This window comes from Schistocerca serialis, chromosome 9, assembly GCF_023864345.2.
Source record: "Schistocerca serialis cubense isolate TAMUIC-IGC-003099 chromosome 9, iqSchSeri2.2, whole genome shotgun sequence".
In the NCBI taxonomy this organism is placed as follows: domain Eukaryota; kingdom Metazoa; phylum Arthropoda; class Insecta; order Orthoptera; family Acrididae; genus Schistocerca; species Schistocerca serialis.
In genome coordinates this window covers 320078570-320103901 of record NC_064646.1, presented here as the reverse complement: position 1 = coordinate 320103901, position 25332 = coordinate 320078570, and the positions used below count along the sequence as shown (strand labels likewise).

Here is a 25332-nt window from a genome sequence, read left to right as displayed (position 1 = left end):
CATATTCACCTACTATGTTTCCTTCTCTCCCTTTTGCTACTGACGAATTCCAGTCACCCATGACTATTAAATTTTCATCTCCCTTCACTATCTGAATAATCCTTTTATTTCATCATACATTTCTTCAATTTCTTCGTCATCTGCAGAGCTAGTAGGCATATAAACTTGCACTACTGTGGTAGGCGTGGGCTTCATATCTATCTTGGCCACAATAATGCGTTCACCATGCTGTTTGTAGTAGCTTACCCATGAATATTTTCCTATTCATTATTAAACCTACTCCTGCATTACGCCTTATTTGATTTTGTGTAACCCTGTAGTCACCTGACCAGAAGTCTTGTTCCTCCTGCCACTGAACTTCACTAATTGCCACTATATCTAACTTTAACCTATCCATTTCCATTTTTAAATTTTCTAACCTACCTACCCGATTAAGGGATCTGACATTCCACGCTCTGATCTGTAGAACGCCAGTTTTCTTTCTCCTGATAACGACATCCTCTTGAGTAGTCCCCGCCCGGAGATCCGAATGGGTACTATTTTACCTTCGGACTGTTTTACCCAAGAGGACGCCATCATCATTTAACCGTACTGTAAAGCTGCATGCCCTTGGGAAAAATTACGGCCGTTGTTTCCCCTTGCTTTCAGATGTTCGCAGTACCAGCACAGCAAGGCTGTTTTGGTTAGTGTTACAAGGCCAGATCAGTCAATCATCCAGACTGTTGCCCCTGCAACTGCTGAAAAGGCTGCTGCCCCTCTTCAGGAACCACACATTTGTCTGGCCTCTCAACAGATACCCCTCCGTTGTAGTTGCACCTACGGTGCGGCTATCTGTATCGCTGAGGCATGCAAGCCTCCCCACCAGCGGCAAGGTCCATGGTTCATGGGGGGAGTTCCAGAATTATGACTTGTGAAGGAAGGTGGTGTGACCCAGAAATTGCAACCCGCATCTGGTAATCTATCTTCAGACCCAACTTCAGGTCTTAATAACTTTGGAACTATTCCACACAGTCCAGTGAAATTTTTACAACCCAGTAACATCCATTTAGAGAACACACTCCATGAATCAAAACACCAACAACATATTTATGAGGGAAAATAAGAAATTCCAAAATGTGATGAAAAATGTAATACATTAAAGGTACATATTGCAGGTGCCCCCTATGCCAAATATAATTCACTCAAAAAGGGTATAGGCTACATTTTTTTGTGGTAAGCTTAGTGTGGCCTAAACACACACAGAACTCATCATGCCCATATCAGTCACAAAAACATGCACACGAAAATACAAAAATTTGAAAAATTACCTGAAAAACATGGATTTTTGAAGTGTGGTAGCACTAAAGGGACAAGTGGTATCCAAGCCAAATTTCACACACTGCATAAGTAGACCATAACGATATCTCAAAATTTCAGCATGTTATTGCAAGACATTTGTGTACAATGGAAGTTGACAGATGTATTTAGTGATGTGGCCATTGTTCCACAACACAATTTTGTAAAAACTGTTCATAAACTGTTCTGCCTCTTCTTATCCTCTCCCATAACTGTTTAATCACGAAGTAACAACATATAGACAGATTAACACAACCTATTGTTAATGTTTACTGCACCTTAACTGCTAAATACCAGTCAATCGTGCTTCGAACATAAGTTCTTACACACTTTAGCTACTGTACTCTGTATATTGACTGGCAAATTGTACTGTCTTCCTGACACTGTGGTAGGAACTGGAACTGTCATAAGAATATGTTCAAAAGGAATCCAACGCCTGTCTGCCAAACGTGGCCAATGAAATGATCTTGCTGGTCCTGCTGGTGGCATGAAGTTCACAAATACATCACCTTCTGCTTCACAGCACTCTGCAACACATCCTAAGTACCATTTGTCATCATAAAAAGCAATAACATAGCAACCTGTTTGTATGTTGCTGCTTTTGCTTCTGAATCCTGAGTCAGACACACTGTGAAGACACATGTTGTGCATGAACCTATAGTTATAACTGGACAGTCTGCTCATCTGCACATTGTCAGTGTCCGCTGGTGAGAACTGATGATGGCTCCTTGTGCCTGCAACAGTTTTAACGTGTTCTAGTCTGCTTTTTAGCAACTCTTCTACTGATTTCACCTCATCTTTCTAAACATAGAATGATTGTATGCCAGAGATATTTTTCTGTACCCGGGTAAATAATTGAAGAGGTGTTAGAATGTGACATTCTGTAGGGTGCTGCAGACTAGATCGTGATGCCATGCAGTTAATGGTAGCACCAATACCATCACATACATTTTTACCATGACTTCTTGCGAAAAAATTCCATTCTGCGTGAATCTAAAAATCATGCATAAATTTTTGAGATTTTTACAGTTTTTGTACTGACTAGCTGCCCCATCACTGAAGTATTTCACAAAATGTATGTGAGGCAGCTTGTTTTTCACATACGCTGTTATGAAAATATAATGTTAGCAAGGGACTAAGACTAGATTGTTGCTAAGTGCCGACCCTCTTTAAAATGTTTTTGAACAATGTACAAAAATTTTAAAATGAAATGCAAAAATATGGGAATTAGAACAGGTGATGACACTCTGTTCTCCCTAAATTTCACTGATGATCAGGTCATTTTAGAGGAGGATCTATATTATGTTGCACCCCAGCAAGAAAAATGACAAAAAGTTGGAAAAACGGCAATTTTTAGTTTGGCGATGAAAAATGTGTGTGAAGTACCCCGACATGCACAAAACATGTAATGGAATTTACTCGCAATAGTACTTACTGGAAATATAAGGGAAGCTTGTACTATAACAGTATAAGTAATTCTTTAACTTGAGTTTTATTGAGTATCACATTGAGTTGTCACAGTTCTTGGCGGTGTGCAGTATGTTATGAAAGGTTTAAGAATAATATGAGCAGTAGGGTATGAAAATAGACTTCATAAAGACTGAATGCCTGGTTGTTGGAAGTATAGGAAAGGAGGTTTTATGGGTGATGTATCTACAGTAAAATGTAGAAGATCACATAAACAGTTAGGGACAATCGTTTAGAACAAGGGTAGAAGCAATGAGCAAATGAAGCACACCATAGGAAAGGAAAAAATGACAATTAAGCAGCTGCACTCCATTATTGGAATAAAAATACATAAACAATGTGAAAGTTAGGATATACAAAAGTATAGTTGAGAGCATTGCACTGTATGGTGCTGAACTGTGGGAACTCTCCAGGATCAATGAGAAGAAATTAAAGGCAAATGAAATGGAATTTTGGAGATGAAATTGTAAAGTATCAAGAAGAGAGAAAATAAGAAATGAAGTGCTATGAAGACAGACAGCAGTTACGAAAGATATCATACACACAATTGAAAACAAATACCTAGCACTGGACGAACATCTGAAATGAATCCAGTGGAAAGATGGGCTTCTAAAATATGGCACTGGAGACTTCCATGACAGAGAAAAAGAGGAAGACTCCGGCTACATTGGAACAATCGAGTGAGGTGTATGGTGCAGGACAGAGCCATGTAAGAATAAGAATGGCAAGGTAGATGGAGGAGGAAACTTGGATGCAAGATGCTGCATGGTATAGAAAACTTACAGAATGAAGATTTTTCAGCTATATGTGAAATTCAGCTGCTGGCTTCAGATTTATCATTTACAATGACTTATTTTTTAACAAACACAGTAGACTTTTTTGAGACAAATGAACTGAAAAACTGGATATACACTTGGGCAAAGATTTTATATGAAAATGCATCAGGAAGCTATGAGTTGCTGGTGGTGGTGATCATGTGTATGTTTGTGAGGTGTACTTGTATGTGTGAATGAATGGTTGTGTGTTTCCTTTTTCTGATGATGGCTTTGGCTGTAAGCTAATGGGTAAGTAGCAATCTATTTTTTCCTTATATTGTTGTAAGCCACAAACTAGCCCGTTGTGCACAATTCTGCCAGTAGCCAAAGTGAAATATCTGTAAAAGGAACAATGCAAGTAGGAGACTATACAAAAGAGTCACACATGTGATCAAATCCAGTTAGATGCTAATTTTACAGAGACAAAAGCAAAGTGACAAGCTTATGGGGGAGGTAGATGTCTTCCAAAGTTTCTGCCCATCTCCAGCAGCAGCAGCAGTGACACTTTCAGTATCAAGGAAATGCTTGTAGCACTGAAGAAGTTCCCATCTCTTCCCATGTGCCCTCTGAAATCTCTGACTGCAGCCTGGACAATAGACTCAATTTTTAATTTACTATCAGTTTTTCATCTCCTTACAATGATAAATATTAGAGAGAGAGAGACCAGATAATAAAGGAATCTTTCAACATTTGTGTATTCTGTTTTTTCAGTCAGCAAAACAAGCAGGTATTACCCATTATTGTTTGATTATATGACTGCTACGCAATTAGTGGAAACAGTCACATGCATTAAATATCTGGAAATAGGTGTACAGAGATATTTATTAAAATGAATGACCAGGTAAAACTAATTGTAGAAAAGGCAGGTGCCAGACAGATTAATTTTGAAGAATCATCAGAAAATGTAGTCTATTCACAAAGGACATATCTTTAAAAAAAACTGTTGTTCACCCTATACGTGAGTAGTGATCCTCAGTCCAGGACCATTACCAGATAAGGTGGACAGAGGAAATATATAAGATTCAAAGAGCTGCGCATTTTATCAAGAGTTAACTTAGTAACCTCAAAAGTATCTAAGAGATGCTCATTAGAGTGCCTGTTAAATGTCACTTCTAAAAGGCTTTGCTAATTTATCTTGGGATTCTCTCTGATTTTGTTCCCATTCCATGTAAAAGCTGTGCGAAATGTGGGCTGAGTAGGATAAGGGAAAAAGGTGTCATCATCATCATCAATTAAGTTTGCAGTGGGCATAGATGGTTCACTGAGATTGGACAGTGTATTAATGGAATTGTGTCACCTGGTCTATGGTCGTGTCCAGATAAGCTGTCATTCAGACGAACGGCTGCTCAAAACATTCTCCGTGCCATGGACACAGGCCAGTCTGACCAATTCTGTGCTTTGGGGGACATTCACATGAGTTTCGATAGGGTCTGTGGTAGTAATTAAGACGCCATGGCAGATTTGGATTATGATCATTATTGGAGACCATGTGCATCTCTTAATGCTTGATGTGTTCCCCAGCTACAGTGGCATCTCCAAGCTGGAGAACTGTGTGTGTCACAGAAGCAGAATGCTGCTACAGTATTTTGAGTAGCATGGCATTGAACTTAAATTGATATCTTGGCTACCAAATTCGCTTAATGTGAATGTGATTGAATACATTTTGAGTACTTGAGCTAGACCGACAAACTGCTGGGGTGGATTCCTGATTGAAAGTGGAGGAGAAAAGGTCCTGTGATCATGTATCTGGAAATGGGCGATGTGTGTGCAAGAGATGTTCAAAGTGGCCTCCATGGGATTGCAGGTGATAGGGATAGCAGTAGGTGTCATGCAGGATACATGTAATTGTACTTTGGCTTGCAATATGTGGCAGGCCACTTACCTGGAGCTTGTACTAGGATTCGTCTAAATATCTTGTAGAACCTGGTCCTACAAATGTGGTGTATGCACAGTCCTGTGCCTCTCTGCATGTTCATCTGTCTGAAAGGACCACTGAGCACGCAAATGCCCAAAAAGTGCTTGAAATGTTGTGTGATGTGGTTGGTGTCTGTGAGGGTACTTGTTCTGGTAAAGCAGAGTTCCCTCCCGACCAATTCCTTCTCCTTGTCTGTACACAAACACCATCTCGACTTGTTCCCAAGATGAATACGCAACTGTTTTGCTACTTATTGTAACCCACGGCACATGCTCAGACGAGCTGTCATTCATCAGCACTATCTACTGTAGCAGTAATGCATTTCCATACATATGTTCCTAGGACCTATTTTCCTTCATTTCCAGTCATGAATTCGCCCTGCAGTTTGTCAGTTTTATTAAGTTCACCCTGTATACATCAAAACATTATTCTGTCCTTCTATGAGACCAAAGGACCATATTTGAATAATTTCAGTCTTTTTTCAAAACTTGAAAAATATCATGTGTTAATTGTGATCTCTCTCATGAGATTTTTGAAAAACTGAAATTAATTATGGTGCATGGCTCTTATTCTATCACCTTGGCTGTCTTTGATTGTAATTTGTCTTCTGAATCAGAAATCAAAGTGGTCATTGCAGTGAATCATGCTTCCAACAAAAATATTGAAAACCTTAAATAGGAATTGATCAAATCCCAGAAATTATCAGTAATCTGACTGAACTGCTTGTTTCTCATAAAATAAGTATATTGTTTTTCAGGGTTAACTTGTGTTCTTTAAGACAGAGCCACCACACTGGAATGAAAATAGAGATTTCATTAATACTTTACGCCTAGTTATTAAACTGAAAGTTGTAAATTTTCCGCTAGGTAAGGTTGCAAACTCACGGACTACTACAAATAATTTACATAAAATGTAGCATATGCCTCAGGTTGTGAGAATTTTTCAGGGAATAAAAACAAAAAACTTTATCTAAGAATAAGAATTTTTAAAGAAAAATGTGTTTGTATCACAAATGTTGTAAATAGTAGCTTTGGTTGTTGTATAGTACAGCAGTATGAACAATTAAGTTGAAATGTATTGGCTAGCCATCTATTTCTAAATAATATTTTTATACAAAAAGTAAATTATATTTTATATGACTTTTTTGTTTTTTCTTAATATAGAGACAGAGGAGCACACTTTCCCTTTTCCTATTGAGCCTAAGTTACATGCATCTTTCCTATTTTATTCTGTGTTTTTATATGTAACTGAACTGGGGTATAGCACACAGGTAACAATCAAATTTGGAAAGTAGTAGCCACCCTAATGCTCATCCAGACCAGTGGCAGATGTTATAAAAGAGGAATTATGCATCACTATGTATTTTACTGTTAAAATTTCAAGAGCATATATTGCTAGAAGAATTTAAAATACACACACACACACACACACACACACACACACACACAGTCAAGGTAAAATGATATAGATTAGAGATCATGCAATGACTTTTGTTCCCATACACAGTTAGCAACTGGAACAAAAGAGAGGTAATGACAATGGTACATGAAGTACTCTGTGCCACACACACTGTAAGTTGGCTTGTGGAGTATTTTATGTAAAGAAATGAGTTATAAACCTGCATAAATTTTTAGTAGTGACTATGTTTAGTGCATTTACTAACACACCATAAATAAATGCAGCATACTGATGTTTACTGTTGTAATAATACTAATAACTGTGATTGTTATTTTCTAGTTCAGGGACTTTCTGCTGTCTTACAACAAGCTGTCAGAGATGTGTTTCATGGCATGTGCTTGGGACTTCACAACTCGAAAAGTTAAGAATCAAGAAGTAAGTCATATGTTAGTATTTGTTTGAGACAATAAGACAACAAAACAAGCAAATCATAGGGAATGTATGAAAATAGTTCCATGTCAATGTGTATACTCCACTAGTCATTTTACAGTCCATGGCAGAGGGTATTTCGTGTCATTACTAATTATTATCTAACTTACAAATGAAGTGTATAAAAAATGAATATCAGTAGCCTTGCATTTGCACCATAATCTTTCGTCTTCTTTGCTACATATTTCATTTATTCATTAAATTTTATATTGCTTTTTAGTATTTCCCCTTGGTATATGTATAACTGTACACCGATAAGCCAAAACATAATGACCGCTGTCCACCACGATGCAGGATGCTCCATGGTGGCGTTGCAGACATGACACGGTATCAAAAGTACTTAAGTGGAGAAAACATGAGTGAGGGATCACCCTAGCAAAGGTATGGGCTGCAAATGGGAAATTCATTGAGATAAGCTACTTTGACAAAGGGCAGATTATTATTACACAGAGCCTGAGAATGAGTATCTCGAAAAGAGGGAAGCGGATCAAATGTTTATGTGCTACTGTTGTAAGCATCTACGGAAAGAGGTGGGCGGACAGTGAAACTACCACAAGACACTAAATGGTTGGATGTCCATGACTTGTCACAGAATGTGGGGTTCAGAGGCTTGTCTGCTCTGTTAAGTGGAATAGATGGTGATCTGTGGCATCTCTACCAAAAGACAACAGTGCTGGTGCACGCACGAGTGTTTTGGAGCATACCATTCATCATGAGTTGCTGAACGTGGAGCTCTGTAGCATACCACTCCTACATGTTCACATTTTGACGCAGCGACATTGTCAGTTACGATTACGGGACTCGACCGTCTACCAATGGAAATGTGTCAGCTCTTTGAGTGAACCACGTTTTTGCTACACTAGGCTGATGGTGTTTTCCACAAATGCAGTCATTGAGGCGAATGGCATCTTGAAACATGCAGCGCACCAGATGCCAGCTGGTGGATGCAATATTATGCTATGAGTGACATTCTCCTGCACTTGCTTAGATCCTGTTGTATTAATTGAAGACATGCTGACAGCTGCAAACCACGTGCACCCCATCGTGCTTGATGTATTTCTCGACAGTCGTGTCATCTGGAAGCAGGATAGTTGTCTGTGTCTCAGAGCCAGAACCATGCATTATAGTGAACTCATGTTGATGTCTCCATGACCAAATTCACCTGATGTAAATCCTATGGAACCCATCTGGGTCACTATCAGGTGCCATCACTGGCTGTGCAAATCAGTGGCCAGTTATTTATGCGAATTACATGAGCTGTGCATAGACATCAGATGTATAGTGGAATGATGACAATGAAAATTTGTGCCAGACTGGGACTTGAACCCAGATTTCCTTCTTATTGCGAGTGTTCACCGTATCATTAGGTTATCCGAGCATGCTTCACGGCCAGACCCAAACTTCCATATATCGTCAGTCGTGTGTCTACAACATGCACTCGTATATCCATTATGTATATTTCTGTACATGGGAGACAGTTTAACTTAAAGTTCCTTGCCCAGTGTCACTTGACTATTAAAAAAGGTCACTGAAGGTGGAAATGCTGTGCAAAAGCATGCCGGTGGTTGTAGCTGTTCCACCACACCACAGGATGATCGATACGTAGCCCTAGTAGTGAGAAGGTACCGACATTCCACTCCCAGGCAGATCACTGTGGACATTGCAACTGCAACCAGTACATGTTTGTTTGCCAGAAACATTTTGCAGTAATTAAATCAGGCTGGTTTATATGCATGGAAGCCTGTTAAATGCATCCCACTTCAACCATGCCATAATCAAGAGAAAATGTACTGCAGTAGAGAGCATGTTGGTTGGGGTCAGCGACAGTGGTCCACAGTCACCCTTTATTGTGGCAAGTTATTCTAGCTACCAGTTAGTGTGTGTGTGTGGGGGGGGGGGGGGGGGGGGAGAGAGAGAGAGAGAGAGAGAGAGAGAGAGAGCAGGTGCAGGGGTTGTTACACATAACAGAACATTCATGAATGTCATCAGTGTGGCCTAGGCGTTGTAGTGTGGGCAGGCATTGTGCACAATGGCTGACCATATCTTTGTGGAGGTACTTTAGAGCATAGCGGTATTCCAGGGAGATTATTCTGGATTGTGTCCATCTGTTTTGGGATGTGGTAGGCACTGACTTTGTGTTGGACACACTGGAAAGTGAAGACAGCATACTTATGGAATGGCCTGTGTACCCTCTGGACCTAAGCCTTATAGAGCATGCCTGGGATGCTGTTGGCAGATGTGTTTCTCAATGAACACACTGTGCTGGAACTGCCTTGGAGAGATGTGTGACAATATCCCCCAAGAACCTGAGGTAGTTTGGTACACAGTATGAATAACAAGTGCAAAATATGCATCAGTGCCTGAAGACGGAATATTTCCTACTGAGAGGACGATATCAACCTTTATGTTGGGAGTCCGAACTGTGTCAAACATGAGCATTAATTATGCCTGTTATCCTGCTTTCCCATGTAGTGAAATCAGTACCATTTTTCATTATAAATATATCACTCCATCTCTGTTATGAACCTGATCCTGCTGGAAGTGGCAGCTTTTTCTACGAAGTAAACATCATGGGCATTTTTAAAACATTTTTTATTTAATTGAAAAGTAGTGGTAGACCATTACCTTGAGACACAGTGTTACCAAACATCTCCCATCTGTGAGGCTGTTTTAGTGATCTAATTATAAACATACAGTTTTTCCCATCTCAGCTGTCTTTGATGTACAAAGTTGGATAATTGACTGACACATTTGAGCACTAGAATGATTTCTGTTAAGGATATGTTCAGGTTGTAATCCAAATGACTTGACAGTTTGTAGCCAGTTATTGATATTTCAACAAGGGGGCACCCCATTATTTTCAAGGCACAGTTGCTAAAAGATATCACTGTGAATGGAAATTTAAATTCATTTTTTGTAGTCAGTAGACTATTTATTCCATTCAACAGGGTCTATAATTCTTGCTCACCTTCACAAAGAATAGCATCATTAGTGAATCTTAGCACTGATATTTTTAGCTCTGAGTTCTTATCTCATTTCTGAATTTTTCTTTTACTGCCTTCATTGGTTCTTTGATACACCGGTTGAACAGTAGAGAAGAAACAGTATTTCCTCCTCATATGCTCTTTTTAATATGAGCACTTTCGGTTTGGTTTCTGTACATATTTTATATTACCCATCTTTCCCTATAGTGTACACCTGTTTATTTATTTATTTATTTTTTTTCCTGTTAAGCTTTGCTTAAGCCTTGCTTCCATTGTGAAATGCAACATTGGAACTGCTTCTCATGCTTTCACCTTTCTTAAAACCTGATTCTCAATTTTCAGTTCCATTCTTTTCTATATTATCCAGGTCAGCAACATGGGTGAATGAGCATTAATCTGTCCTTGCTGTCTTAGAGATTGTGTGCATGGTATGCTTCTGAAAATCTTATGGTATGTCTGTAGTCTTATAGATTCTACACACTATTTTGAATAATTGTTATGTTGCCACTTTTCCTAATGATTTTAAAAATTGCAAACGAATGTTATCTGTTCCAACTGTTTTGCTGTATAGCAAAACTTCCATAGCTCTTTCAAAACCAAGCGAGGTGGCGCAGTGGTTAGACACTGGACTCGCATTCGGGAGGACGACGGTTCAGTCCCGTGTCCGGCCATCCAGATTTAGGTTTTCCGTGATTTCCCTAAATCGCTCCAGGCAAATGCCGGGATGTTTCCTTTCAAAGGGCACGGCCGACTTCCTTCCCCGTCCTTCCCTAATCCGATGAGACCGATGACCTCGCTGTCTGGTCTCCTTCCCCAAAACAACCAACCCGCTCTTTCAAACCCTGACTATAATAATGGTTCACCTAAGTCTTCCAAATAGACACTCACTTCTTCTTCTATCACATTAGCAGACATCTTCTATCTTCTGTACACATAGTAGAATCCCTTTTGTTTTCTTAATGTTAATGACATAGCTTTTATAATCTCCAAAAATTATATTGACTTTCCTGTAAGCAGACCCTGTCCTTCCACCAACAAATTTCCTTTCTCTCTTCAAATTTTTTCTGCAGCCATTTTGCTTAAGCTTCTTTGCTCATCCACTTTATACCATACCTATATTTGTTTATCTTATCATTACCCTTTTTAGGGATCCTATTACCCACTCAGCCGGCTAGTGTGGCCGAGCGGTTCTGGGCGCTTCAGTCTGGAACCGCGCGACCACTATGGTCGCAGATTCGATTCCTGCCTCAGGCATGGATGTGTGTGATGTCCTTAGGTTAGTTAGGTTTAAATAGTTCTAAGTTATAGGGGACTGATGACCTCAGATGTTTAGTCCCATATTGCTCAGAGCCATTTGAACCATTTTATTACCCACTCAGTCGATTGCTTTATAGTGGTAATTGTTATTGATTTATCTACAGTTTTAGAGAACATCAGACACATTTCACTGTTCTTCTATACTTCAGTATCTCATGTCTTTTTTATTGAGTCTTCCTGATGATTTAATTAACCTTCAGTCTACTGTCCATCAGTATTAAATTGTAACATGGGTCTGTATCTGCTCTGGGGTATCTATGAGTCATGTCCAGAAATTGAGTACTCAATAATTTAAAAATAAAAAAGGCAATATACTCATAAAAAATTCACAGATCTCAGGATTCCAAGTGTGCCCATCGGCATTCTAATTCCAGCAATTTGCACAAATCTGGCAGCAGTGTATAAGGAGTGTTCAAATGAAAAGATACAAACTGGTTGAAATTTGCAAATGCTGCTTTGGGATAACATAGTGAGACACCTAGGGACGTGAATATAGTGTTGTCACAGCCCTATAAAAATGCAAAGCTGTATCATGAGCAGGAAATGTGATGCTCACCATCTTTTCAGACATCTGAGGTCTGGTAGTCATAGAATTCCTCGAGCACAGCCAAATCGTTAACCATGATATATACCATGAGACAGTTCGTAACCTTTGCAAGTCCATCAGTAGCCTTTGTAAGTCCATTAAGAGCAAACTGCTTGAGCTGCTCACGGAGGGGGTGATTCTGTTGTACAATAACATTCATCCACACCTCACCATGGTCTCACAAATTTTAATGGCCAAGTTCAAGTGGTAGCAGCTTGAGCATCTGCCCTAGAGCCTGGATATGTTGCTGCTAAAAATAAATAAATAAATTCTAAACTCTGATAACAAACTGAAGGACTTATTGGAGGGCTGGCTCCTGTCACAGCCACAGGAATTCTGGGAACAGGGAGACCTTTGGCTTATGAAACAGTGAGATTGTTGTGCTCAGGCCTCTGATGATTACTTTTCCTTAAAGACTTCAATTATACCCACAGTTCTGTTTCATACCTTTTCTTTTGAACATCCCTCTTAGGATGCAGAAGTGTCTGGAGGAAGTGTTGCATTCTGCTTGAGCTGTTTCAGTGTTCGTATATCTTCTCATGGTGATTAATATCACAAATTCTAGACATAAAGTCGCAAGTAAAGAGTCCAAGCCATTCTTTCTTTTTTTAAACTACATTTTCTGGTCTGATAGAACCTCAAAGATAATTTCTTCGCTTTCTGATCCCCACCTGACACCCGCTACAATTCAACCAGGTGAATGCGGCACACCTTGGGTATCTCTCTGCCCATGCATTGATAAACGTAAAACTGTTTCTTATTGTAGTTTGATTGTCTATGCATGGTAAGTTTGATAAACATAGTGAAAAGTGTGCAGTTAACAAAAGATGCATAGGTTGCTATGAATTTATCAATTTTCATTTCCTTGTTTGAAGTTGTTGTATTTGTCTTGCATTTGAAAATTGTATTTTGCATACTTGAATCTTATGAACTTCATCTAAGCATTATAAAATAGGTACAGGTGCAAAAAGTTCTTAAAATTGGTGACATAGTGTTTGCTTTGGATTTAATAGAGGGGTAAAGACACCGTAGGCAGCTTTGAAACATTTGTATTGTGCATGGAGTAGTTCTGTTGGCAGCTCACATCAGAAAAGGATTTTCTTGTTTAAAGCAAGAATGTTTTTCCACATTCAGTAAGTCTCAGTAATTGATGTATTTGATGAACTGTGACTATTCTTCATGTGATGTTTGCATTCAGAAGGTAATAAATAGTTCAGCAAACTGTATATGTACAGATTGTAGCTGCAGTTATTCATGAAATAAGTTATTATAAGTTAATACTGCTCGATACAGTTTGGTTCACACTATCTCATCTGATTTTGCACCATTTTTGCATGTGTAAGAATTCTATCAGCACATTGTTTCATAAATACGACAGGTTAAGTATTGATCACAATGTTGTTAAATCATGTGGCATCAATTTTAATAGTGTGACTTAACAAACATAGCCTTCTTTTCATGAGCTGCTAACAATATAAAAATCGCAACAGAATTGAATTTATTGTTGTGGCAATTCATTAATTCTGAAGATAATTGCACAACAAACATAACTGCCTGCTAGGCAACTGAAGTGATAGTCATTACACAAGTTCTGTACATTATCTGATCAAAGGTATCCATACACCCATTATTGGATGTTATTTGAAATGTGTCCACCTTCACCCTTTCTTCGCAAAAATAATTTATTAACAGTTACTGTATAATCTCTTAATAGTAACTGTATAATTTATTATTGTAGAACAGACATATTTACATAAAGTAATACATAAAAATGTTTTTATTTTTATTTTATTTTTTATTTTTGGAAGGCTTGTAAGGGATCATTAGCGGTTGTGGATCAAGTTGGGATCGTGGTTAGAACTGTTCAAGGCAGGGCTCAGTGTCAGGTTTGTTGTTGGAAAGGTTTTGGGATTGGGTTGCAAAGTGATATTTCCAGTCAACATTATGTGTAAAGGAAAGTTGGTCCTTCACCAAAGCAATATGGTTAAATGCAGGTTTAGGGCTGAAAGTGAGACCCTTGGATAATACAGATAATTCGGGGGGGGGGGGGGGGGGAGAGTGCATTGGGCGAGAAGTTGAGAACACTGTACTGGTGTGACTAGTTCTTGTGATTATGGGTTATTACGGGTCTGGGAAGCAGCGGTGAAAGTTGTTGGATGTTAAGAAGGTTGGCCAAGCTTGGTTTGTAGGAGAGGAGTGGTGGTTGATGGTGTGGCTGTTTGGGGCACTGTAGGAGGACAGGAAAGGAAACTCCACAGTTGATGCGGTTTAGGAGAAAGTGGGACAATTAGTGGCAGATAATTGCAGGATTTTGTAGGAGGAGAGAAGTCTGGTGAAGTGGGAACTGGCAGATGAGGCATATAGGTCACAGATTAGTGGGGTAAGTGCAAGAGATTGCTGTATTTGAAACTGTAAAAGAGGCTGGTGTAGAGTAGGATTACATCCAGAAACAGGAACTTTCAATGTTAGGCTTTTGGGAGTAACTTCAAGAAAAAGACTGTGGGACTTTAATTTTGATAGTGCAAAAGCATGTTTTCAAAAAGAATGGATGTAATATGTGATGGGATTAATGACAAGAGAGGACATTTTGGAATGTTAGAAATGGTGGGAAATGGCAAAAATGAAAGGCAGAGGGGTGGGAAAAGATAGAAAAACAGAAGAAAAAGCAGGGAAAAAATTCAGAAACATTGACATGAAAATCATGAGAACAGACAGTGGTTAACAAAAGGCAATGAGTGAGCGAGAACTTCTCACCACAAGAGTGATCTATATAATCCAAAAAAATGATTGGAAAAAGGACCTGATAGGCAAAGTCATGAAAGGAGACAAAATTTTAAAAACTGGCCAGATGGAAAGAGAAAAGTCACTGGAGATAACACAAACTACTTTGCTTGGTGAGTAAAATAATGTAGGAGGACGGTAATAAAAGTTGATTAGAGTGGTTTGGCAAAAAACAAATGCATAAATACGTGAAAGGATTGCGTGTAAACAGGGTAAGTTGACGGTTGTAAAGAAAATAGAAATAGATGTCAAATTTGAAAATAAATTGGTGAAAGATGACCGGGAGAATGCCCTGCAGTGCAGACGAACTTTAGGTAAATCCTAAATAACAGTGGAATTCTTGTACACAATTTTACAAATAACAATGGGCCCATCTATATGCCCTGAAACTGGTACTAGAAAAGATGTAGGGACAAAGTGTTGATTAATCTGAGTGGTACAGATAAACAAACAATTGGAATACGAGCACAGAAGGTAGAAAACAGACGTAGTGTCAACAAGACAGACAAAAAAAACACAGGCAAAAGGGTTACATAAGAAAGAGTGATGGCCACATGGGCTAATATAATAATGAAAATTCTCAATTATTGATGATATAAAGTAAATGGATAGATAAAAAAAACTACTCACCAAGCGGCGGCAGGGGAAAACGCGCGCGCACACACACACACACACACACACACACACACACACACACACACACACACACACACACACACACACACACACGGATTTAACTTCTACAAGCTTTTGGAGCCAGTGGCTCCTTCTGGCAGAAGAGTTGGAGGGGAAGAAAGAGGGCTGAAGGAAAAGGAAAGGGGTACAATTCAGAAAAGTCACCCAGAACCCCAGTCAGGGGTGACTTATCAGACAGTAAGTCCTTTTCCTTCATCCCTCTTTCTTTCCTTCCAACACCTATTGTGTGCTTGCTGCCGCTTGGCAAGTAAATTTTTTATCTATCTATTTACATTACATTGTCAATAATTGATTATTTCTGTTGTCACAAAAATATTTGTTATTCAGCACTTTAAAAAGTCTCCCCCCCCCCCCCCCCCCTCTCCATGCAGCAATATCACTAACAGCTCATATTCTCATATTTATGGTGTGGTCGTGATTTTTAACATCTTGTCAAAGCTTTCTGTATATTTGGTTGATGTTGTGATTTTCCAGTGTTTGTTTTCAATGTATGATAAATAGTCATAATACATTGCTGTTGGGTGATGTGCTAATATGTTGCAGAATGTACAAGCCTCCAGATTACAGCATTGTTCTGTGTTATCGGGTGTCTGAGTCTTTCCAACTGTATCAATTCTATCTACATTTGCAGGAGTGTTGTGTCAATTACTGCCAATTTCTGATGCAGGAAATTCCACACATCTCCTCCATGTCCATCCACAACCAAATCTGTGGATTAATGTATCAACGTTTCTATGTATAAATCAATCGCTGGTCTGATTAAGGTGTGTTTCGTGGGTTTTTTTCATTGATCAGAAATTTTCCATTGACAATTATGCAGCATTTTATTTTGATGGCCGATGTGAAGTGAACAGTGTGTGCATTTGTAAAGGTTTTTTTTTTTTAAGTTACCACTACTAGTCACATACTTCGTTGACTATTGAATTACTTATTTATTTAGCAACATGTTTCGAAGGACTACCTCCAGGCTAAATGGCATTACAAGAACAATTTTACACTAAGGTCATACTTATGTTACATAGTCGTTTCGTAAATGCTGTGATTATCCTGTGGAAGAAGAAAAAACTTAGTAAGAGGCGATGTCACTCTGGAAGTTGGACTGATGTTTGCATGAAAATGTTTTGTAAAGGTCACTCACAATGGGTTCAAATTCGTGTGTACATTTGTCCAGGTGATCCATTTTGATTGAAGATAATTTTCTTTAATTTGGTTACAGAGAGCTGTTGTCAGGAAATTGTAAATGACCTTATGACAGCTTGAACTCTGCTGGGGACAGTTTCAGTGACATGTTTAAATTTCTGTGGAGGGATGGCAGCCCATTCTTTCATGAGAACTGAAACGAGAGAAGGTAGTGATGCTGGGGTCTGAAGAGAAGTCAACATTCTAACTCATCCCAAAGGTGTTCCACTGGGTGCAGGATGGGACTCTCAGCAGAGTAGTCTATTTAAGGAGTTGCAGTTGTCCGCATACCCTTGCCTCACAGATGCTGCTTTATGACAGGGTTGTCGTCTTACTGATGCAAACAAACATTGTCTCCAAATTGTTTCTCTACTGTATGCGGTACTCCAGGACTTAACAGCTCGCAGATTTTGAGCATGAGCACTCGTTTCTGCTTGTGAGCAGAGCAGTTGCAGTTTGATAGGGAACAAGAGAAATAAGCATACAGCGTGTGGTCGAGGCAATGTGGGAGAAGTGCCGAGGGAGTGAAGGACAGTTTTGATGGTGGTGCCATCTAATAGCAGCAGTGGCAAGTCAGCATTGTGCAAAACTGACAGTTTCACTTTTCATGTACGTCTACATATATACTCCGCTAGCCACCAAGCGGTGTGTGGCGGAGGGCACTATTTGCGCCAAAGTCACATTCCCCCCCCCCCCCCCCCCCCCTGTTCCACTCACGGATCGCATGAGGGAAAAACGACTGTCTGAACGCCTCAGTACGAGCTCTAATTTCTCTTATTTTTGAATGGTGATCATTGCACAATTTGAAAGTTGGTGGTATGATCTACATCCTCAACGAAGATCGGATTTTGGAATTTAGTGAACAGCCCCTTCCATTTAGCGCGTCATCTGTCTGCAAGTGTGTCCCACTTCAAACTTTCTATGAGATCTGTGATGCTCTTGTAATGGCTAAATGTACCAGTCACGAATCTTGACGCTCTTCTTTGGACCTTCTCAATCTCTTGAATCAGACCCAACTGTAAGGGTCCCATACAGACGAACAATACTTTATTAATGAAATTAAACAACGTAATAAATAAAAAGAAATCTTTATTAACATCAAACATTACAATAATAAAACATAACATCTCCTTGTACAGCACAATCATTACCTAAGGAACCACCACTCTTACACCATACAAATACAGATTCAGAACTTTCTGTTTTACGACAAACATCCTGCAGCCTCATGATGAGTCGTTGACGTTATGTTAGAAGGCGTTTTAGGCCATCGGTTTTTAAAGTTTGTAAGAGTATTAGTCTGTCTCCTAAGGCAACCGATGAGGCTTCCATATTCTCAGGTGCACACAGGTGGATGGGTTTCATTGCCAGATTTAGTTTGGCTATGTCAGTTCAAGGAACTGGTAATGGTTGGATAACTATTGCCTTTGTTCATACTAGTGATGCTAAGAAGAGTTCTTTGGATTCTTTTCCTACACGTGATGTGATTGCGTGGAAGACATTTAATATTATTCATCAGTCTAACTGGACGAACTAAAGTATTGAAGCAATTTCCTTTGTTGAAAGACTGCATCACTTCAGGATTCTACCAATAAACTGCAGTCAAGAGTTCGCCTTACTCGTTACTTGTGTAATCTGATCGTTCCATTTGAGATCATTTCAAATAGTCACACCCAGATACTTTATGGGTGTTACCGCTTCCAAAGGCTGGGCATTTATTTTGTACTCGTGCATTAATGGGGATTTTTGCTTTGTTATATGCAGTAGAATATTGAGAGATAACTGCCATTCATTGAACCATGCATTTATTTTCTGCAAATCCTCATAGATTTGTTCACAACTTTCGTGTGATACTACTTTCCTGTAGACTACAGCATCATCAGCAACCAGTCTAATGCCACTGTCAATACCATCAACCAGATCGTTTATGTAAATTGTAAAAAGCAGTGGACCTGTTACGCTGCCCTGGGACACACCTGATGTTATGCTTGTTTCTGTTGAAGTCTCCCCATTCAGGACGACATACTGCTCTCTGTCTGTTAGAAAACTTTTTATCCAACCGCATATATCATCGGATAGCCTGCAAGCGCGCACTTTTTGGAGCAAGTGACAGTGCGGAACTGAGTTGAATGCCTATCAATAGTCAAAGGTTGATGCCATATCTGGGAGCCGGTATCTAGAGCCTGTTGTATATCATGAACAAACAGGGCCAGCTGTGTCTCGCATGACCGCTGTTTCCTAAAACTGCGCTGGTTCTACAGATGATCTTCTCAGAGTCCAGAAAGGTCACTATGTCACTACTGCCATGATTCTATAACAAATCAATGTCAGTGAAATAGGCCAGTAGTTATGTGCATCCAATTTTCTACCGTTTTTATAAATTGCTATGACCTGGGCCTTTTCCAGTCTCTTGTAACTTTCTGCTGTTCCAGTGATCTCTGATAGATGATGGATAAGAATGGTGCTATATTGGTAGCACAGTCCACATAAAATCTTACGGGGTTACCATCTGTGCCAGATGCCTTCGTGGCGTCTAAGGATCTTAACTGTTTTACAATCCCAGATACACTAAACACTATGTCAGCCATCCTTGCGTTTGTTCGATAATTGAAGGAGGGAGTAGTGCTGCAGTCCTCTACCGTAAACGAGTTTTTGAAAGCAAGGTTTAGAATTTCGGCCTTCTGTTTATCATCATACATTACATTACCCGTACTGTCAGCAAGAGAAGGTATTGAATTACTTGTAGCGTTCATAGATTTTACATACAACCAAAATTTTTTGGGGTTAGTTTTAGAATCTGCAGATAAAATATTGCTTTCAAATTCATTAAAAGAATCTCTCATTGACCTTTTGACAACTGCTTTTATTTCGCATAATTTCTGTTTGTCAGCAGGGCAGTGACTACTTTTAAAATGACTCTGCAAAATTATCTGCTTTCTCAGCATTTTCCTAATATGTGTGTTGAACCAAGGTGGATCCTTTCCCTCCCCTATATTTTTGCTAGGCACATATTTATCTAACATGTGGTGGACAATACTTTTAAATACTGACCAAAGATGCTCAATATCTTTGCATCCCGCAGTGAATGGTTGGAGCTGACTATGAAGATATTCATTAATGACACTTTTATTTGCTTTCCCAAACAAGAAAACTCTAAAACTGTGTGCCAGACCGAGACTCAAACTCGGGACCTTTGCCTTTCGTGGACAAGTGCTGTACCATCTGAGCTACCCAAGCATGACTCACAACCCATCCTCGCAGCTTCAATTCTGCCAGTACCTCGTCTCCTACTTTCCAAACTTCACAGAAGCTCTTCTGCTAACCTTGCAGAACTATCATTCCTGGAAGAAAGGATATTGTGGAGACATGGCTTAGCCACAGCCCGGGGGATGTTTCCAGGATGAGATTTTCATTCTGCAGCGGAGTGTGCGCTGATATGAAACTTCCTGGCAGATTAAAACTGTGTGCCAGACCGAGACTCGAACTCGGGACCTTTGCCTTTTGCAGGCAAGTGCTCTACCATCTGAGCTACTCAAGCACGACTTACGACCCATCCTCCCGAGTTTGAGTCTCGGTCCGGTGCACAGTTTTAATCTGCCAGGAAGTTTCATGTCAACGCACACTCCACTGCAGAGTGAAAATCTCATTCTGGAGGAAAACTCTACACCGTTTTTTCTTTTCAACTTCGACTGACATAGAAGCCACGACGACATCACTGCAAGGAATCTTACATTTTTAAATAAAAATATAAGTTTGCAAAATGTTTAGTGTATCATAAGACACTGACTACATTCAGGAAGTTCATTTTAAAGGCACTATATGTTTTACACCACATCAAAGAATACTGAAATGGAAAATGAGAAATACCTGAGGTTGTAAAAGAGATTTTAAAACTTAAAAGGAAGCTCTCTGATGAAGAGGAAGGTAAATAAAGTGTGTGTGCTGTTTGGGTGAACCACAAATTGTTCTGCTTTTAGTAAAATCCTTGTGCTCTTGCACAGACGGTGATTTAATAAAAGAATACTTGGTAACTGCAGCTGAATATTTATGTCCACTTTAGGTAGAACAGTTTTGTGTGCAATCATGTGTCCCACACTGGTTATGGCAGGTGACTGTCAGAGCCAGCTTGCAACATATTTGTAAAGTGTTAGTTGCATATTTTTGGTGCTATATGAAAGTTTAAATATCATGGGCACAAAGCTGGCTGTGACACTCTTAGCAATGTTGAAGAAAGTGTAGAAAATGTAGATTTGTCATGAATTCCTGTAGTTTGTGTCTACAGACGGAGAGCCAGTCACCTTAGGAAACAAATCAGGAGTTTTAGTGCAGCAGAATCGGAAAATGAAAAAACTTCCACTACACAATTCTATGGCTTGAAGCAATTGATCTGCAGTGTGATTGGGAATACGTGGTGTGCCTAAAAAGTTCAGTAAATGGTGTAATATCTGAACGGCAACTTGGGGCACATGGAGCGTGCATGCGCATGGGTCTTAAGTGATTTGAGGAGAATCGATACATGGCATGCACTGCATGTGACTGGCTGTGTAAACAGACTGCAGCCAATTGAACATAGTCAGTGTGAGACGAAGTGTCACATTGCAATGGAGCAACATGGAAACATCAAGCTCTGCTACAAATTGGGGAAGACTGCAATGGACATACATGGCATATTGGTGCAGATGTATGGGAGGAAAGCCATGAGCAGAAAATGTGTTTACAAATGGTTTACACACTTCCTTGAAGGGAAGGAAACAACTGAGGATGAGCCACGTTCATGTCAGCCATCGACAAGCAGAACCCCAGAAAAGATTGAGAAAGTGCAACAAATGCTGGCACAAGATCAGTGATGGACTCTGAGATTGATTGCGGAGGAATTGGGCATTAGCAAGGACATGGTGCACACCATCATCCGTGATGATTTAGGTAAGTGGAAGATCTGCTCCTGATCTGTGCTGCACAAACTCACAGACAAGCAAAAAGCAAAATGGCGGAAACTGCTAGTGATTTCAGTTCCATGTGTGACCAGGATCCATTGTTTCTGAACACCATCATCACGGGAAATAAGACCTGGTGCTAACAGTTCGATCCGAAATCAAAACGGCAATTGATGTCATGGTGTTCACCATCTTCCCCGTGACCAAAAAAAAATCCAAGGTGGAAACGCTGTTGATCGCCTTCTTTGACAACAACAGCATCATCCACAAGAAATTTGTTCCTGCAGGTCATACCATTAATGCTGCATTTTACCAGGCCATTTTTAACCAATTACTACAGCGTATCCAGCTGGTTTGGCCAGAGTTGCACACATCTGGAAAATGGATGGTGCTCCATGACATTGCCCCTGCACACTGCATGATCCGTGTGTGCCAATTCCTGGCACAGAAGATGGTAACTGTTCTTGAACACCCTCCGTACTCCCCTGATCTGGCTCCTGCAGACTTCTTTCTATTTCTCCGCTTGAAGGTAGCCATGAAAGGTGAACGTTGTGCGGATGTGAATGCCATCAAAGATCATGTGATAGCCATTCTGTGATTGATTCCACAGGAGGCCTTTGCTGATATTTTCCAGGAGCTGTATGAACGTTATCAAAAATGTGTTGTTGTGGGTGGCAACTGTTTTGAAGGGCAATAAAGAACATTTGTTTGTACCTTTTGTTTTGTTTGTGGTCTGATAGCATTTACCGAACTTTTTAGACACACCATGTATAAAAGCAGTCCAGATTTATCCAAGCATTTCCCTCAGGATCAGTTTCCTTGTTTACATAAAAGTCTTGACCCAAGTCCCCACCCTGTCCTCTGTGATGATGGAGGAGTTACAGTATCCATTGCTCCCAGGCCAGTGCTCGCTGGCTGCCAGCAGAGCATATTTGCTGTGAAGCTGCAATGCACGAAGTGGTGTTAAATGTGCTTGTATCCTTTGGCATTTAGCATTGTTTGAAATGCAATAAGGGGACTGCACCCTAACAACCACCACCACCACCACCACCACCACCACTACACATACTGGCAGGATAATGTCCTCCAGGCATTTGCCAAAAAATAAACCCTTCCATTAGATTTGCACAGGGTATAGCATGGTTAATCACTCCAAGCCACTTGTTTCCAGTAATCCACCGTCCAGTGGCATTGCTCTTTAAACAACCTCATGCGTCACTTATTATTGATTACAGAAGTATGTGGCTTATGAGTAGCTGTTAGAACATTGTACCTCAGTCTTTTTAACTCCCTAGGCACAGTCATTGAGACTAGTGGTATCACTTTGGAACTCATGAGTGATTCCTTCTTCTAATTTCGTGCTATTTTTTATGACCATTGTCCATAATGCTCATCATTCCCTGTCTGTTAGTACAAGAGGTCTGCCTGGTCTTGGTTTAGGTGTGATTGTTCGTTCGTGGCTCCACTTCATAGTCACATGACCAACAGTCAACTTGGGCAGCTTTAGGAAAGGTGTAATGTCTCTTATGGATTTGTTACTTAGATGACATCCAATGAGTAGTCCATGTTCAAAGTCGCTCAGCTGAGCTCTCTTGACGACCCACCCTGCTGTTATCATTTCTCTAATGACAATGCAATACACCACACCTCATTTTACACGGACAGGTCCAATTCTCAATGACATCTAATGGTCATTTACATACTACATAGGGGTGTCCAGATACTTTTCATCAGATAATGTGTTATATTTAGTTAAGTAATCAGCATACTGCAGTCATAATACCACTGTTCTGAAATATAATGGCCTTGAATTATTTCAATAAATTGTTGCTGCCCTCTGATTGACATATATGCTATAATCTGCCTAACAATGACCACTGTTGCTATAAAATAATGTCTGTTATAAGTTCTGATCTCCCGTAATATTAACTTAACTGACAGTGTTTGTATGAATTTGCAATTGGACCATTTAGGGAGAGGCTTCCAACAGTCACAACAGATTTTCCCCCACTACTGATGACACATGCTCACTATTCACTAGCATTGTCCATGTGACACTACAATGCCCCGTCTGCCGGAAAAGGCAGGAGGGTACAGAAAGTTCTAGAAGCTAAGGCTCGTCAGAAAGCAAGTGCTGCTGGGTTGCTTGCTGCTAAGGATATCGATAAAGGTATCCTTTCACAGTTTAGTGTGTAGTCTGCAGATTCTAGAAGTGCAACTGCGCCGTGGCATTATATCTCAATAATTCTTAAATGAATATTATGGTTGCCTAGAGGCATCATTCATATGAAACTGCCAGGGACAAAATTAATGACACTCCAGAAATCTTCTTGCTGGTTCCATTACCCCGTAGTGTAAGGGCAAAAAATTTTTGTACTGTACAGTGGATAAAGCCTTTTTCGGTTTTGCCAATATAACTTTATTTTTTTAATATATAATTTTAGTGGTACTGAATAACTTATTAACTGGGTTTCTTTATTCTTTCGTACTACTTGAGTGCAAGAAAGGATAGCATGTAAACAGACTGTTTCAAAGTGTGTTATTTATGTTACTAAAATACTATCTTGGAACCAGTTGCATTGTGGAGCAGCAGAAATTCCATTTTCAGTATTTCACATAATTATTGACCGAATTTAAAATGTTGTCATAGTCTACTCATAAAGAGATATTATCTTATGTTAAACTTTTAACCCAGTAAGATGAGTGTTACATTTTGTAAACTGTGTGTTTGTCCTGAGGCAGAGTACCCGAACTTCATTCATCCAGTATTTAAGAATGAGAGCACTTGGCAACTTCCAACAAATTTTACATGTAATTTCAAACATTTACAAAACTTTTTCTTGTGATACCCCCCCACCCCCTCCCTCCCAACATGCGAAGCATGTGCGGGCACACACACACACACACACACACACACACACACACACACACACACACACACACACACACAAGGAGAGAGAAAATTTGTATCGCTTACTACATTTTTGCTGTTCATGCAGTTATACTTCAGCAGCAGGCATGACATTTTAATTTACTATTTTTTTACTACAAACTTTAATCGCAACACAGTTTGCAGACTGTATCCACATATAGTGCTGAATGTACCTGAAAAATTATCACCATGTATGACACAGTGCAGGAGATATGTCATAAACACAGATGTGTGTGAAAAACCAGCTTTTGCTTAACATGCAGTGCAAATTACCCAGTTCATATTCATCCAGTGTTTCATAATGAGAGCAGTTGATGATTTCCAAAATCAAACATTAACTGAATTTGCCATCAGTGCTTGGCAGAATGTGATGATAATATTAAATAGGAAAATATTTCCTCATGTTCAGCAAAATTACATTTATACAGGAACCGGCTTTCGGCTTCTTAGGCCATTTTCAACTAACAATTGGATGTCACAAAAATGGGTAAATGTGTGCAACTC

At 39.7% G+C, this 25332-nt stretch overlaps 1 protein-coding gene across 1 annotated transcript in view; it reads left to right on the top strand.

Annotated features, from left to right (window-relative positions):
* Positions 1 to 25332, top strand: part of LOC126419345 (mitochondrial import inner membrane translocase subunit Tim9) — a 38981-nt gene that overhangs the window by 5289 nt on the left and 8360 nt on the right. The window contains exon 3 of the mRNA XM_050086530.1: positions 7270 to 7365. Coding sequence (XP_049942487.1) covers positions 7270 to 7365 — 96 coding nt within the window. The remainder of the gene's footprint in view (positions 1 to 7269; positions 7366 to 25332) is intronic.